The sequence below is a fragment of the Erpetoichthys calabaricus genome, chromosome 6, assembly GCF_900747795.2.
Source record: "Erpetoichthys calabaricus chromosome 6, fErpCal1.3, whole genome shotgun sequence".
Taxonomy (NCBI): domain Eukaryota; kingdom Metazoa; phylum Chordata; class Cladistia; order Polypteriformes; family Polypteridae; genus Erpetoichthys; species Erpetoichthys calabaricus.
The window spans coordinates 2,182,001-2,198,310 of NC_041399.2; the positions used below are offsets into that span (position 1 = coordinate 2,182,001).

General features: G+C 46.2%; 1 protein-coding gene across 6 annotated transcripts in view; it reads right to left on the reverse strand.

Moving 5' to 3' along the window:
• LOC114653175 (voltage-dependent L-type calcium channel subunit beta-2-like) overlaps positions 1-16,310 on the reverse strand; it is a 235,806-nt gene that overhangs the window by 59,918 nt on the left and 159,578 nt on the right. For all 6 annotated transcript variants that reach the window (XM_051929257.1, XM_051929258.1, XM_051929259.1 and 3 more), the window contains one exon: positions 14,554-14,673. In XM_051929257.1, the coding sequence (XP_051785217.1) occupies positions 14,554-14,673 (120 nt within the window). The remainder of the gene's footprint in view (positions 1-14,553; positions 14,674-16,310) is intronic.

Here is a 16,310-nt window from a genome sequence, read left to right on the forward strand (position 1 = left end):
TTGTGCGTGTGTAGGGTGTGTTGAATTTAAACTTCTCAAAACTGCGACACCTGATTTGTAAGGCGCTATATCTGCACACTTACAAAATAAGTACAAGTAGTACAATTAGAAGAGCCAGGGTCCGTCACGTTCTCAGACCGGTTTAATCTGGTTCAGGGTCCTGAGCTTATCGGAACGGTAACCAGTCCGGTGCAGGAGAATTACTTACTCTGCTGGTTGAGAGTTTTGGCCCCCCTCTTGTTGACTTTGAAAGTTAAAAAGTTGAAGGGTGGGTCCCGTGCCCCCCTTGAGGTTTCACGCATCATTATACACTTTGGTCAGGTGCTCGATAAGATATAATGGACAAAGGGACTACACAATGGACAATCGGGGGGTCGGCACAATAGGCCATGTATATGATGGACACAAATATCCCCCCCTAGCTGATGCTGCTGTGCACGGTCCACCTAACACGTACGTCTTTCGGATATGTGATAGAAACACGGGGAGAAGGTGCAAAGCTTTCACAAATACAATCTGGACGTGGGATTTGAACTGAAGGAGCGGCGTCCCTTAGTTGTGTAGCCCCTCAAGGCCAGGCCTGGATTAGCCATTAAGCAAAATAAGCAGATGCTAAGGGCATCAAGGGAAAGGGGGCACCACTGAAATGTTCCATTGCCTGATTTACTGTGGGCCACATGGTGCAAAACTGGTGATGGTGCAGCTGAGAAAGGGTCCACAAAAAGGGGCGCCTACATTAAATGAACAAATTACATTCATATACAGTATAGACAATAATACAAATAGGAATAATAAAGGTTACAGTACATACAACAAAACTCCAATCTGGTAACTGCAGGCTCACGTGATCGCTCTTCTCCTGGGCAGGTCGGCTCTCCCGTTCACTCGTGTACTGAGAGGGGGTGCAGATCACATGTATGGGGGCACTGACATTTTGGATTTGCTTCGGGCCTCTGAAGGTCTTAATCCGGCTCTACTCAAGGCGCCCCAATACCCAGCTCCGTAGAAATGCACGATTCGCTTGTCAGTCACCTGGCTGGTGGGCGTTGGCGTTTATAGTAAATTCTCGGCCCTTACATAAACTGAGGGGTCGCCGTACGGAGATTCACACCGCAGATGCACATCACCGCGGTCCCGGCAGCCCACCAGTGAGGACGCTCGCCCCGACTGCAACGCTCCGTTTTTGTTTTTTGTTTTTGTTGCCCACTCACGCGTTGCTGGCGATGCCTTGCGGTGTGAAGACCGCCCTGTCTGACGGTGAGTGGGTTTGTCTACCAGTCCTCCCCGCTTTTTCGACCCCTGGGGGACTCAAGATTCTGCTTGGCTTCATCCTCGGTGAGAACGCGGACAACCGAGGGGTTTCTCTATTTTAGAGATTCACTGAACGCCACAGGCGTGAGAGACACGCGGCAGTTCAGTCTACGAATGGCAGGTGAGCCAATAGAGAAGAATCCAATCAGCTGAACGCCAGACGGAGCGCGGCGAAGGCGGAGACGTGAAACGCTAAAAATAGAAAGACAGACAGACACACACACACACACACACACACACACACACACACACGCACACACACAGAACAGTAGAAGACACGAAGACGACGTCCTTCTCGGCTGCGGAAAGGCGCGAGAGCGGGTGGTACTGAGGGCTGCCTGCCTACACCGCCTTATCAGGTCCACACGGGGGCGCTAACCTCAGACACGTCCACAGAACTGCACCGGTGCGCATTTCTGGAGGCTATAGCCCCCGCGAGAGGCGCTATATAAATGTAAGGATTATGACGTTTGTATACTGCCACTGCTGGCTCCCCGTGGGGCTGTAAATAAACCTGCCAATGAAGGAATGGAGGGAGTTTTTTGGGGGGTTGGTTTGATTCATCCCGCGAGGCGCTGTATGAAAATAATAACAATTATGACGTGAAACAGTATGAGCCTCCTTCCCAAATTCCTTTATGTTTGCTTATCCGTTACAACAGCGTTTCTCAACCTTTAAGTATTTGCGGCCTGAGTTTTCATAACAGTTTTAATCGCGCCCCCCTAACGTTTTTTTGAAAGGAGCCCACTAATACCAATTTGTTCTTTTTTAATTAATGATATATTATAGATGCATATCTTATTATACCTACTTAACTTTAATCGACATTTATCTAACTCTATTTTTATTTTTCTAGTATCAGAGTGTAGTTTAAGTTAATTTGTTTTGGTTTCAATAGATGTATTTTTCATATTTTCAATTCTTGTATTCTTTTTTTCACATCTTTGCGCCCCCCCTTTTTGTTACTTCACACCCCCCTAGGGGGGCCCGCCCCACAGATTGAGAACCACTGCATTACACTTTATTGTTTCTGATCTCCAATCACTTTTGTTAAAATACAATAATTAAAACCCATTTTATTTAGATAGATAGATAGATGAGAAAGGCACTATATAATAGATAGATAGATAGATAGATAGATAGATAGATAGATAGATAGATACTTTATTAATCACAAGGGGAAATTCACATAAACCCATTTTATTTATATAGCGCCTTTCCCATGCTCAAGACAAGAAGAGAACCTGAGTAAGCACAGCACACTGTTTTGTAAATGATCGTTTGATTTAATGACAGAAAAAAAAGATCAGTAACACCTCTGTCACCCATGTGAAAAAGTAATTGTCCCCTAAACTTAATACTTGCTTGTGTCACCTTGAGAAGCAACATCTGCAATCAAATGCTTTCGGTAACAGGAGATCAGTCGGTGGTAGTGCTATGGAGAAATTTAGGCCCAGCCTTCTCTATGGACTGCAGATTACCACAGCACACATTAAGAGCTCAAGATGCTGGTCTGCTAATGATTCCATGGATTAATAAAATAATAATGGGAGGTCGAGCTTTCAGTTCCAGGGCCCCTAAACTGTGGAGTGGTCTGCCTGCTACTATAAGAGATGCCCCTTCAGGTCTCAGCTTTCAAATCCCAGCTGAAGACTCACTGCTTCTGTTTAACACACCCTGACTAGAGCTGCTGATTAACCGTACAGACTGTCATTAGCACTAAAACATAAGGAATATGAGAGTTAGAATTTGTTACTACCCCTCACCTATCTGTTTCCCTTCTTTGTACTCAAATGTGGTACTTGGTGCCCACGGCCCACCTGCCAAGTTGTTCTGCCTGTCTAAGGTAAAGTCATCCCTGATGGAGGATCACAGGAGTCGTCGGGTAGACGGGTCCTTTCATCGGATTGGCTGGCCCAGTGCTCTCTTAGCTATGGAATGGCCAATTGGGGGAGGCAGCTTGATGGCTGAGGTCTCCAGGACTCTAAACAAATCCGAATTCTATTATGGGATATCATCTACTGTTAAATTCTGCTCCATACTTGTAATCTTTTTATTTTACTATTATGTTGTATTGAGTATGACTTGTGTTCTCTTCTGTGTATTCTATTGTATTGTATTGACCCCCTTTTTCTTTTTGACACCAACTGTGCACCCAACCTACCTGGAAAGGGGTCTCTCCTTGAACTGCCTTTCCCGAGGTTTCTTCCATTTTTTTTTGTCTTCTGAGACAGTCAAGGCTGGGCGGGCTGTCAAGAGGCAGGCCTGTTAAAGCCCATTGTGTCACTTTTTGTATGATTTTTGGGCTATAAAAACATAAATTGTATTGTACAGAATTTAGTCACATTGGAGGGTTTTCAATAATGAGGGTCCCGCCACAACATCTCAATGGGGTTCAGGCCAGGACTTTGACTTTGACCAAAATCTTCATTTGGTTTTGGAAAACTTGTGGGTTTGTAGCAGGATTGCCACTCCATCCATCCATCCGTCCATCCATTTTCCAACCTTCTGAATCCGAACACAGGGTCACGGAGGTCTGCTGGAGCCAATCCCAGCCAACACAGGGTACAAGGCAGGAACCAATCCCGGGCAGGGTGCCAACCCACCGCAGGACACACACAAACACACCCACACACTAGGGCCAATTTAGAGTCGCCAATCCACCTAACCTGCATGTCTTTGGACTGTGGGAGGAAACCGGAGCGCCCGGAGGAAACCCACACAGACACGGGGAGAACATGCAAACTCCACGCAGGGAGGACCTGGGAAGTGAACCTGGGTCTCCTAACTGCGAGGCAGCAGCGCTACCACTGCACCACTGTGCCACCATTGCCACTCCAGCCACCGTTTAAAAACCTCACAGTGTTCCAGTGTGGTGCTGAGATGTCACCTGCTGCACTCGGGTCCCAATCCAGGGGGTTCGTCATGTGGCTATCAGCGACGGCTCTCGTGTGTGTGTTTCTTGAGGACGGTTTAGTGCTAAATTGGCTGGATGTGCTGATTAGATTTTGAGCCAAATTGTGCAAGAAAAAGTGGCACTTGAATGGAATCCTCAAATGAATTTTTGGTAAAATCTCGAGAATTATGGCAAATACTGTAATTAATTCTTCTCATCAATTGCTATCTTAATGAACCATTTTATGTTCCGAAAGATCAGCATCAGAGCGGTAAATGATTACTGAAATGTTAGAGAACAGTTCAGGTCACTTGATTCCGAGTGCACAAAGCCTACTGACGCTCACATCTGAATTTTCATTGTTATTATTATTATTTGTATTCTACTAAATATGTTTGGAAATCAGAAACAATGAAGCAGTTGGAAACCAGCAAGGGGGCAAATACTTTTTCAAAGCACTGCTTCGGCTGAGTCTTGTACTCTTCTGTGCATTTGAAGGAATGTCAGCTTTGTGTTATGAGGTTGCAGTGTCTGATATTTTATTCTAAGATTCATTTTTATTTGTTATTATTAATTTGTATTTCGTAGATCAACTTCAGGATGCAGCATAGTGCGCCCTCTTGTGGCGGGTTTATGGATAAAAGGTGAGGTCGTTATGTGGAGTGGTGTGGAAGTCCATCGTGAAGCTCCGGTTTGATCTGTCAATCTGTCATTGCGTCACGGAGTGTTAACGTCACTTCATTTACTGGACAGCAGGCTTTGCAGTGGGTCACCGTGAAAGGTCAGTGACTGGGGACACGAGCAGTCAGGCCGCTGCTACCGCCAAGTCACGTTGTTTTGTCACTTGCACCAGTGACGTGTGAAAAGGGCAGCTGGACCTGAAACCCCAGGGATGCCGGTTCAATTCCCACCTCTGCATCACACTGCGTCACGGAGTGAGTCACTTCATCTGCCTGTGACATTACGTGTAAAAATATCACGGAGATAAGAGACTGTGGACAGAGGCGTCAGACCGTGGATTCACTTTCTGCACACCTTATTGTGTCATAGATGGATTCTTAAATGGCTTGAGTTGCCAGTTTGGGCCTCCGTAACCCACCGTGACAAAGTCAGCACTTGTTTTGTGAAAGGCTGCAAATTTCTTAAAAGTGGAGAACTGTCGTGGGCCAGCGGGAGTCTCAAGTGACATTTCACATCATTTCCCGCCGAGGCCATCGACACCACTTTATTAAACCGACTGTTTCAGAACAGCAGCAATGGTGAAGGGCAGGATGGGGAGCTCCCAGATATTTAAGGAGAGCAGCTGAAGGATCATAAAAGACAAAGCCGCTGCTCCTGCTGCTGTTGTTTTGTGCTTCGATTTGCAATCATCTAAATGTCATTATGCAAATCAGAATATCATGTGACTAAACATGGCCGCCTCATCTCGACTCGGAGCATTACCAGGAAGCGCCCCAGAAGATCACAATTAGAAAGAGAGCATGGCGGCCAACTAGACCTCACCTGATGTGTCCTGCAGGGGTCAGCAGTGCCGCCAGCACATCTCCGAGGTGAGGACCCCTTTGATTCCATTTACACTCCTAATAAAAAGGAAGAACTGGCAGGAATGAAATCCACAAAAAGAAACTGAAAGGAAACAGGACCAGTGAGTAATCGAACTTGTGAAAGGTGGCGTTATCACACACGTGTCCCAGGAGATCACCTTCCCGTATCTTTCGAGGTAATCACTGCCACCCCAGGACGAGAGGGGGCGCTGTCACTAACACTGGCTTCTCTGTCATCTGCAGTTCAGAGAGGCAGCTCAAGGAAGAAGCCTAACCCCGCCTTCAGTCCCAAGCAGGCTCCGCCCCCCAATAAAATGAAGTGATCCCAACAGACAACAGAGGCGGAGCTCCCGCTAATTTGCATTTATCTGATTATGTCTCTGGCTCAGTATGTCTGATTTTCGTGCCAAGCACACCAAAGTGCTTTATTTTGTTGGTTTCTGGTTTGGTACAAAGTCTAAACGGGGTACCCTTGGCTCCTTGCAGTCTGCCCACTGGTCACACTATGTAAAATAACACTGGACTGTTTAACGGGTGGACCTCACACCAAGTTCAGCATTTATATTTACTTACATGGCTGACTGCGGTGGGCTGGCGTCCTGCCCAAGGATTTGTTCCTGCCTTGTGCCCTGTGCTGGCTGGTATTGGCTCCAGCAGACCCCCGTGACCCTGTGTTAGGATATAGCAGGTTGGATAATGGATGGATGGACGAATGGATATGGCTCTCGACTTTATCCAAGGTGCCTTTTCTTTTTGTGTTTTTCCAACTGAAGACGCCGGCCTGGTGAAGTGACCTGCTCAGGGTCACACAGTAGGACCTGAACCCTCGGGCCTCAGGGTGTGAAGTCCAGCTCCTTAACCACTAAGCCACAGTGCTTGCCGTCTTAGACGTCTGCCATTTTTCTGCTCTGCCAACAGGATGTGATGCTTTTTTTAGGCCTGACATACAAAAATTTAGTTTAATTCCCAAGGCATAAATAAAAAAAAATCTCTAGCTTTGATTTTTTTTTTCGTTGTACCCACCAGAAAAAAAATGGAAAACAGGAATGAGAGCCCCAGTGTAAAACTGATAGGATAATAAAAGGAACAGCTAGCCTGATGTCTGCTGGACGCAGCGGCCATCTGAACATTCAGTAACCTGAACATTCGGCACCATCTGACGGCTGTGGTGGACGTTGGGAGTTTCTGTTGCTCACCAGACAAAGAGTGCGAGATAAACTGAGGAGGTCAATCTGGAGACGGTGGGCGGAGCTTACAAACATAACATTCTCTGACTGGCGCAATCCAGTTCAGGGCTGTGGTGGGCCGCAGCCTCTCCTGCCAGCACTGGGTGCAAGGCTGTAACCCACCCAGATGGCACTCATGCCCACACCCGGGACACAGGGACAACATGATGACTTCACAAAGAAGGGTGCAGGATTTGACCGCAGTATGCTGAATCCAAAAGGCTACTGGTGGTGCTTAGCACTCAATCGGGCAGCAGGCGACCCTGGATGGGTCATCTGTCCATGACCGGTCCATGACAGGTCCAACTCCCAAACACACATACCTGATATCTAGACAGCAAATTAAGGTATTACAAAAAAATGAATAGAGAGAGTGAGGAGTGAGCAGGGTGACTGACGGCATCAGTAAGGCAGGAATAAGAGTGCTGTGCACTATAACAGAGTTTGAGAGGCTCAGACATCTTGGAGTTACTGCTGGATCAACTGTAAGGTGGGCTTGTGCTTCACTGAGTTAAGTAAAATGCACCAAATGAATAAAAATGTAAAACTCCTCTCATAGAGGTCGACCACAAAAGGCACTATATAAGGTAATAGAGGCTGTAAATGGCTTGTAACTTCAAAGGCACTATATGTCACCCTTTGCAAAAGGAGGCAAAGTATACTCGTGTGGCAAAAGAGACTGCAGAACTAAGACAAAGGTGGGCTGGTGCTGGTACCATGTGACAGTCCTTGCAATCCAACATGTTTATTAAAGACAAGAGCCAGTTCAAATTTAATTAATTAAAAACCAGAGTCACACTCCAGCCCTTTCTCCTCCTCCTCTTCAGGATAAGAAGTAACGTCAATGTGCCCAAGTCCAAGTCCCCTGGCACTCCCGTTACCTTCCAGAGGCGGCGCTTTGAGGTCACAGACGTTACATAACATCTGGCCGCGCAACGCGCGCTCGCGCGGACACGTCGCCATGGCAACAGCGGGCCTGCCTCACCAGCGTCACAGGCAGCGGCGCACGCATGCTCTCTCCAAAGGGCCGTCCGCTCGAGCGTGTGGTGGGAAGCTGGGAGGTGAAAGAAGGTAACGCGAATCCATTGACGTTTAATAAAGTGAAAGAAATTAAGGAGGCGATGGGAGCACGTGGCGGTCTGGCTCGAGGGCTTTAAGATTAGCCGTAAAGACAACAATGCGCCGGGACTTAATTGGTGCGAAAGTAAAATGCAATCCAGCGTGTTAACTGCCTGGCAATGTGATGCACGTGCACGTGGTGCATTTTATTTTGCACGGTTTCATCGCGTCCTCATTTTACAAAATCCCCACTAACTGACTGAAAGTTTTTCACCATAGCACGAAATCTTAATGTCAAGTTTAAAATTATTTTCAAAAGCATATTGCATCTGAATTCATGTCCAGAAATCGCGTGCCCCGACGAAACGCTGAGCGCACGGATTGCATTTGGCTTAGCGGCTGATTCGAGACCCCGCGTTAATCGTGACAAAACTGAATGCAATCAAACGAGCGCTCAGTGTCAAAAGGAGGGATTAAGTGTCGTAAATGTGGCGCGATTAGCCAAAACGGTGAGAAGTTTGAATTGAAATTTGTTTAAATAACGCATGTTATTCTCGCCTTGGGTGAAGCCACTCGTGATTGGTACACCTCCTACCCTAACTGTTGACGCCCCTCGCCCCGTCTCTTGACGCCGATTGGTCAGATGATTACATTCAGTTCTGGCTGATTAATGCCTGTTGTTGAATCGCAATGCAATTCACTGGGAGCGGCCGCTAAGCGAAATCCAATACGTTTGCTTTTCTGTACAACATGCAATTGATGGACATGAATTCCAGTGCAATACGCTTCTATAATGCGTTTTAAATGGAAAAAACAAAATTGTGTCCAGCAGTGAAAGGCAATCAATGACTTACTTGATGTGGTCTTAATTACCATATAATAGTAATAATAATGATAATAATTCATTACATTTATATAGCGCTTTTCTCAGTACTCAAAGCGCTATCCACACAGGGAGGAACCGGGAAGCGAACCCACAATCTTCCACAGTCTCCTTACTGCAAAGCAGCAGCAATATAATAAAATAAAATACACCTCATGCACGTGCATTGCAGTGTAGTTAACACCTTGCACAGAATTTTTATTTTTCTCATGAAGAATCTTCCATGGCTGCTCACCAACACCTCTTACAATTTCCACATCGAGTGACGGCACCTTTCGTTAGTGTATCACTTCAGTGCTCGGACCATCACAGGGACCCCCAGTCTTCAGTGTTACCGTATTGCCATAAACAGAGTCAGTCAGTCAGTCGTTTTCTAACCCACTTTGTCCCGAACAGAGTCACAGGGGTCTGCTGGAGCCTATCCCAGTAGCGGCAGTAATATACTTCAACTTCAAGCACTGCTGCAGATATATAACACCCCACAAAAGTAAAACCCCAAATCAAAACAGGGTCCATTACTGACTTAGAAAATAACATTTTTAGACCAAGAACTTTAATTAATACTTAGCAAAACTGAATGTTTTTCAACAATTTAAATAAACAGAGCAGAAGCCCTAAGCACTATGCCACCATGCTACTCCAATAATGAAAACATCACAAACAGGCGACAATAAGAAGTGGCACAGCATCTACTTGACAGTTTAAAAGAAGGAAAAATTGGCATTGCTTATTAAATAAATCAAAAATAAAAATTACACATAGCAGCAAGAATGAAGCCATCAGCAAAGACAAAAAGAGTAAATTTGGAAGTCCAGAGAGGCAAGAAACAGCAAGAAAATGTCTGCACAGCACAATATTCAGGTGCAGTGTGGCCAGTAGGGGGTGCCACGGAGCCCCAACCTCAGACGCAGTTGAGCCCACTCAGTCCTGGGTTCAAATCAAGAGTGCTTTACTTATACACTGTTCCTTTTGCAGGCTCTTATAATCAAATAACCACAATACTGTCTGTCCATCCATACTTCATTCTTTCTTGTCCACTCCAGTAAGTATTGTCCTCTTCCACCCACTCTGACCCCAATAGTGAGGTAAGATGGCCTCTTCCACTTGCGGTGCCTTTCAGATTCCAGCCAGGAAGCACTTCAGGGTCAGGTTGAAGCTTCATAGAGCAGTGAAGTATTTTTCAGTAGCGCCCCCTGGAGGAACCCAACAGGGTTGTGTTTCATTTCTGAACTACATGGCCCATGCAGCCCTGTGGGTGTCCAAACTGGGGGCAGCCTAGGAGAACACTGCCACCTAATGAACTGGTTGGAACGACTGCTCTTTATATGCTGTACAGTATCTCCCAGTCCATCAATTATTTTGTCACCCAGACTGGGAATAGGATAAGGAACCATCCGGGATGTGCTTCCATCTAAGCTGTCCTGCCGTGATGGCTTCGCAGCCGGGTAAGGGTCGGCATGTCATCCATCCACTATGACATTTACATTCAGTCATTTTTTCAGATTTTCTAGTTAGTTATTAAAATATGGCTTAGTAAATATATCTGAACAAATCTTATTAAAAAGAACAGTAATAATGGAATGTAATTTCATGTATTAGCAGGGTACAGAATTATTTATTTGTTCTTAATACTATTCTAGAATATTAAGTAGTTAAAAGTGAAGCTCAAATTGGCTTGCGGAGGCTCAATATCTTTCATAGACGGCAGATTCCAATTCAAGGGATGAAGAAATGGCCTCGATGGGTGTGCGACTGCTAGCTAACTGGAGTTCACATTCTTAAACACGACACCCAGCTCAGATCTGAAGTCTGTGCTGAGGTCTCGAGCTAAAATCTTTGGCAACGTGCGAACACGACAGACATAGTGGATCACAGCGGCGTTCGGCTGGTAAATGTTAGCGCCACAGAAATGCAGCCGTTAAGTTCTGAGTGTGGCGGAGACCCCCCAGTGCGCGTGTATTCACCGTCCCGTATGCGTCTACGGGGTATGTCATTTGCTCTTTTGTTAATTTCTACAGAAGCTGCTGGCATTTTTTTATTTTTACACTCACAAACGTCCGTCTCCTCGCTCAGCCATTAGGATGTCGAGGTACGGGAGACGTGAGCTGCCGGGACTACAGAGCTTCGCGCAGGCGCACAATCCACATCTGCACACGGCGCGGACGACTCTGCAGGTGCTTCTCTGTTCGGCTGTGAGGAGTGGCGGTCAGGAGAGGTAAAGAGGAACATCTACGATCGGTGCTTGAAGCGGGATGGCACTCAGCTCTCGGACCGACACGCGTCTTTTATCACCGTTAAGCTCGTCGAACGACAGTCTGTGAACCTCGGCGCTCCACCACTAGGGGACCGCATACTCCCCCCGTGACCGAATGACTAAATCTATGAACCAGAGAGCAACATAGCTGAAACCACAACTGATGCCTTTCTAATGTATTTGGGGGCAACGTTTAGGATGAACGGCACTATATAAAACATGACCCCTTTCTAAAGAGCTTGATGATCATGTGTTCTGATGAAAGGCACTATAAAGTGCACAATAAAACTTGATCCCTTTCGAAAGTGTTTGGTGACCAGTTCTGATGAAAGGGACATGGATGGAGTTCGTTTCCGCTTTACTTAAGTCAGCACATTTTAAATGCTTGTCTTTTTTGGGGGTGAGCAGAGCTTGATCTACCAGGTCTGACGGGTAGGACTCCCCCTACAGGTCATTATATATACAGCATTCGCACACACACCCAGCTATCATACCTAAACCTATACATGTACATACAGCGCCTTCAGGAAGTCTTCCGACTTTTCGCTTTTGTTACATTTTGTGACATTGCAGCCTTGAGTTAAAATCATCTCAATTCATTTTTCCCTCATCAAGCAACACTCAGAATGACAAAGCAAACAACGCTTTTAGAAATCTTTGCAAATTTAGTAGAAATATAAACTGAACAATTAAACTGATCCAGGCGCTCAGCCCCTTTGCTCCAACACTCGAGGTCTGTCTCCAGTGCATCCCTTTCTCTTGATCATCGTCGAGATGTTTCTACACCTTTCTTGGAGTCCACCTATGGTCAATTCATTTGACTGGGCACCTGACTATAGACAGGTCGGCAAAAAATGAAGCCATGAAGTCCAAAGCCTTTCCTGCAGAGCTTAGAGATGGGATTGTGTCGAGGCTCGGATCAGAGGAAAACTACAGGTCAGGTTAGGTTGGGGAGCAGGCACGGGTACAGCGCGTTTCCACACTCACCACACGATGAAACAGCTTAGGATCCTGTTTGGCAACCCTCCAGGCAATCACACCATCGAGTCCCACCCACCAGAAATTACCCTCTATCTGCCACCACCAGGTGTTGCATGGGTGTCTCCTTGCCCTGCTCCAGCCACTTAGTCATCAGCAATTAGCCGGGTCACCCTCGGGTAATCGCGCCACTTGGCCGTAGTGCTGTAACTGATGGTCCCTCACAATGCAGGTCATGTGCCTCATTCAAGACTCCATGAGCAACACAAAGTCAGACCAGTGACACCCAAGGATTCTTCAAAGAGTCACAGTACTGAAGAAGTCCAGTCTTCATCTCAGGTCACTGGATAGCGTCCATGTCTCACAAACAAGAAGCACCAGGACTCTACAGACTTGGACCTTCGTCCCTTTGCATAGATATCGGGAGCGCCACCCACCTCTTTCCAGCGACCTTATGACCCCCCATGCTCTCTCAATCCATGTACTGACATCATAGGAAGAGTCACCAGAGTCATGAATGTCACCACTGAGGTAAGTAAACCTCTCGAGAAGGTCGGCACTCTCTCCACAGACAGACACACTGCTGATGGCCATGCCTAAGAGGTCATTAATGGCCTGGATCTTTGGTTTTTATCAGGACCTTCACAAGCCCAGACACTCAGAGCTCTCACTCAGTCTCTCAAGACCCCCGATCAGAGCCTCCATTGAAGATCACAGCATCGTCAGCAAAGTCAAGATCAGTGAATCTTTCTTCACCAACAGATGCCCCCCAGCCACTGGACCCCACAAATCTGCACAACACCCAGTCCATGAAAGCACTGAGAGAATAGGAGCAGAACACACCGCTGACTGACCCCAGAATCAACTGGGAAAAACGCAGAGGAAAAGTACAAAAAACTGCAAAAAAACTACAAAAGTACAAAACAAAAAAATCCTGTAGCACTAAAGGTTCACCAGAGTGCAGTGACCTTCATAGTTATTAAATGGAAGAAGTCTGGACCAACCATGTCTCCTCCAGGCTGGGAGAAGGGCTTTGGTAAGAGATGTGACCAAAGATCAGATGGTTGAATTCCAGAGAACCTGTGTGAAGATGGCAGAAACATCCAGAATGACAACCATCACTACAGCACTCCACTGGTCTTTGATTTATGACAGAGTGGCTAGTCAGAAGTCTGTCCTCAGTAAAAGAACACTTGGAAGGCCACTTGGACAAGAAACAAGATTCTCTGGTCTGAAGAACTCAAAATAAGTGCCATCCCATGTCTGGAGGGAACCTGGCACTGTATAATTACCAGCACAATGGTGAAGCAAGATGGTGGCAGCATTAGACACAGGGAGACTAGACTGGGCTGAAGGAGATCTGAATGGACCAAAGTGCTGAGATATCTTTAATGAAAATCTGCTCACAGTGCTCTGGACATCAGATTGAGCTGAAGTGTCACATAGGAAAGTGAACATAGGAGTGACTAAGGGACAACTCAATGACTAGAGCCTGGATTTGGACGCAAGCAAACATCTCTGGAGATGTCCACTGATGGTCTCCAGCCACCTAGACAGAATTTGAGTAGGCAGTGTGGACTTCAAACCATATCCCACTACTGACACCAGTGTGACCCTGAACAAGTCACTTGACCTGCCTGTGCTCCATCTGGAAAACCAAAAGAAACTGAACTGATTGAGGGTCCAATGTTGGGAGTCGCCTTGGGTAAAGGAGTCAGCCAAGTAAGTAAATGTAAGATCTACACCACCACAAAATCCCTAAATGTGAAGCTTGTGGTGTCAGACCAAGAAGACTGCTGGCTAGAATTGTTGAAGGGTCTTCAACAAAGTGCTGCGTGAAGGGTCTGAATCCTTGAGTCAATGGAATATTTCAGTGTTTTGTTTAAAATAAATTTGTAAAAATGTCTAAAGTCCAGTTTTCGCTTTGCCATTCTGGAGTGTTGAGTGTTGCTGGACGAGTGGGGAAAAAAATGAATTTCAATGATTTGAGCGCAAGTCTGCAACAGGGTGAAGGGTCTGAATATGCAAGTGAATCCGCGGTTAACACATAGAAGCATACAAAAGCAGATGTCACCTCCATTACCCTACCTGGCCTTCTGACTTGGACCAAATGCCACAACCTCAACCCTCCTCTCCATCGGAGTTCAAGTTCCCTTCCGAATCTCCTCCCTGTCCCCCCAGCGCCCCCTGCTGTCACATAACGTCACACTCTATGTATACCAGCCAAGCAGCGGAGACCTGCTGGTGTGAACCTCCTTGATGTCCTGTTCACCTGGATGGCACTCCACCCCTAGAAGTCTCCTCCTTGGGTTTCACTGACAGAATGTCTGATAATGTGACAGGCCCAGTGACGGCCATCTTGGTGGCATCCTGTCCCCCCTGGTTCGCCCCATCGGTCTTACCTTTGCTTTTTCCAGCTGTGCTTGGGCCTGCCGTTCTGCTTCTCTCCGGACCGCCTCCCTGTCTTCCTCCAAAGAAACATCTGAATCAGATGGACGGCTAGTGTAGGAGTCCGCCGATCCCTGCAACACAAGAGTGCAATGGCGTCACTTCACTGCTGATTTGCTCAACTGGACTTGACAGCTGGGACCCGCTAATTAGGGTGGAAACACATTTGATGTATAAATTAAAGAAATGTAAGGCTCAGCTCATGCTCAGCTCTGCATCCTCTCTGTTTTTGATGATGAGAACATCTGAGGCTGGTGGCATGATATAATGGATAAGGAACTGGACCCTCTGCCCTGTGGTTGTGGGTTCAGTTCGATCTGCAATGCCCTTTGAGAGTCGGAAAGCCCACCTATGATCCAACTGCTTTAAACAATCATATAATGGATCTGGATCTGGACTTGGGGATGGTGTTCACAATTGAAAGGCACTATATGAAATGAAGATTGCTCAAATCATGGCTGAAGTTCTATACGATATTGTAAAACAGTATTAATAAGATACAATCATGTGAAAGGTCAGTACACACAACCCATACAAACTGTGGACTTTTTCGGCATATTTGAACAGGCAGACAATTGATCTTCAGGCAAACAGGGCCTACAGGTAAAGGTGATATACTTAAAGAAATGACACATACAGTCCACGTGGGTGCATTTATTCCCGTAATCTAGATTTAAAAGAATGCACATTTGTCAGATGGAAAAAGTAAACACACATCTATATTTGGCACCTCTTCAGATCCATAAAATTAGAATCAGGTGGTTCATATTAGGTGCCAATGATTAGGTCCTCCTTAGGAAGTCTGCAGGTGGACCTGACCGTCAGATATTAAGGGTCTGCTTTTCTCTTTGCTAGTGACGTGTGTGCAAAGATCAAAAGAGCTCTCTAGGACCCTCAGAAAGAAGGTTGTGGATGTCTAGGAGTCTACCAAGGGACTTCAAAAGATTGCCAAATTATTTATAATCAATCATTCCACTGTAATTAAAATCATCCACAACTGGTGTCCATTTCAAATGACTACAATTTGTCCAGAGTTAGGGTTAGGGTGTCTTCTAGGATGGGCCAGCCCAGTAAACTCAACCCTAGAGATGACCATTTGATACTTAAAGAAGTCCCCAAAAACTCCAAAATGTCATTGCAAGATCTACAGGTAGCTCTTGCAAAGAATTATGTCACTGTGCCAGCATCTGCTCTACAATCAAAAAGAGATTGGAGAAATTGGACCTGCCTGGAAGGTGTGCCAGATGAAAGACTCTGCTGTCTAAAACGAACATTAGAAGAAGACTGCAGCTCACCATTGAACATCTAGGCGAAGACCATGCGCCCTGGAACTGTGTGCTCTGGAGTTGTTTGGCCACAGTAACTGTAGACACATTTAGCGTAAACCAAAGACAGCATTGCAGGAGAAGAACCACATACCAGATGTGAAGCATGGTGATGGAAATGTTCTGGTTTGTGGTTGCTTTGCTGTCTCAGAGCCTGGGCAGCTTGCAGTCGTCAAGTCAACAATGATTTCTGCATCTCATCAAAGTGTGCTTGAGGAGAATTTGTGGCCATTGTGACCATGAGGGGGCTCTGGAGAGCCCCAAACCACAGACACAGTAAGGCACCACACGTTATTAGGATCAAGTAAAGGCTTTTTATTCTCTCCACGCACTTCTTCCCAATCCCCTCTCCAGTAATAAGCCACAAGTATGCAATAAATCAAACA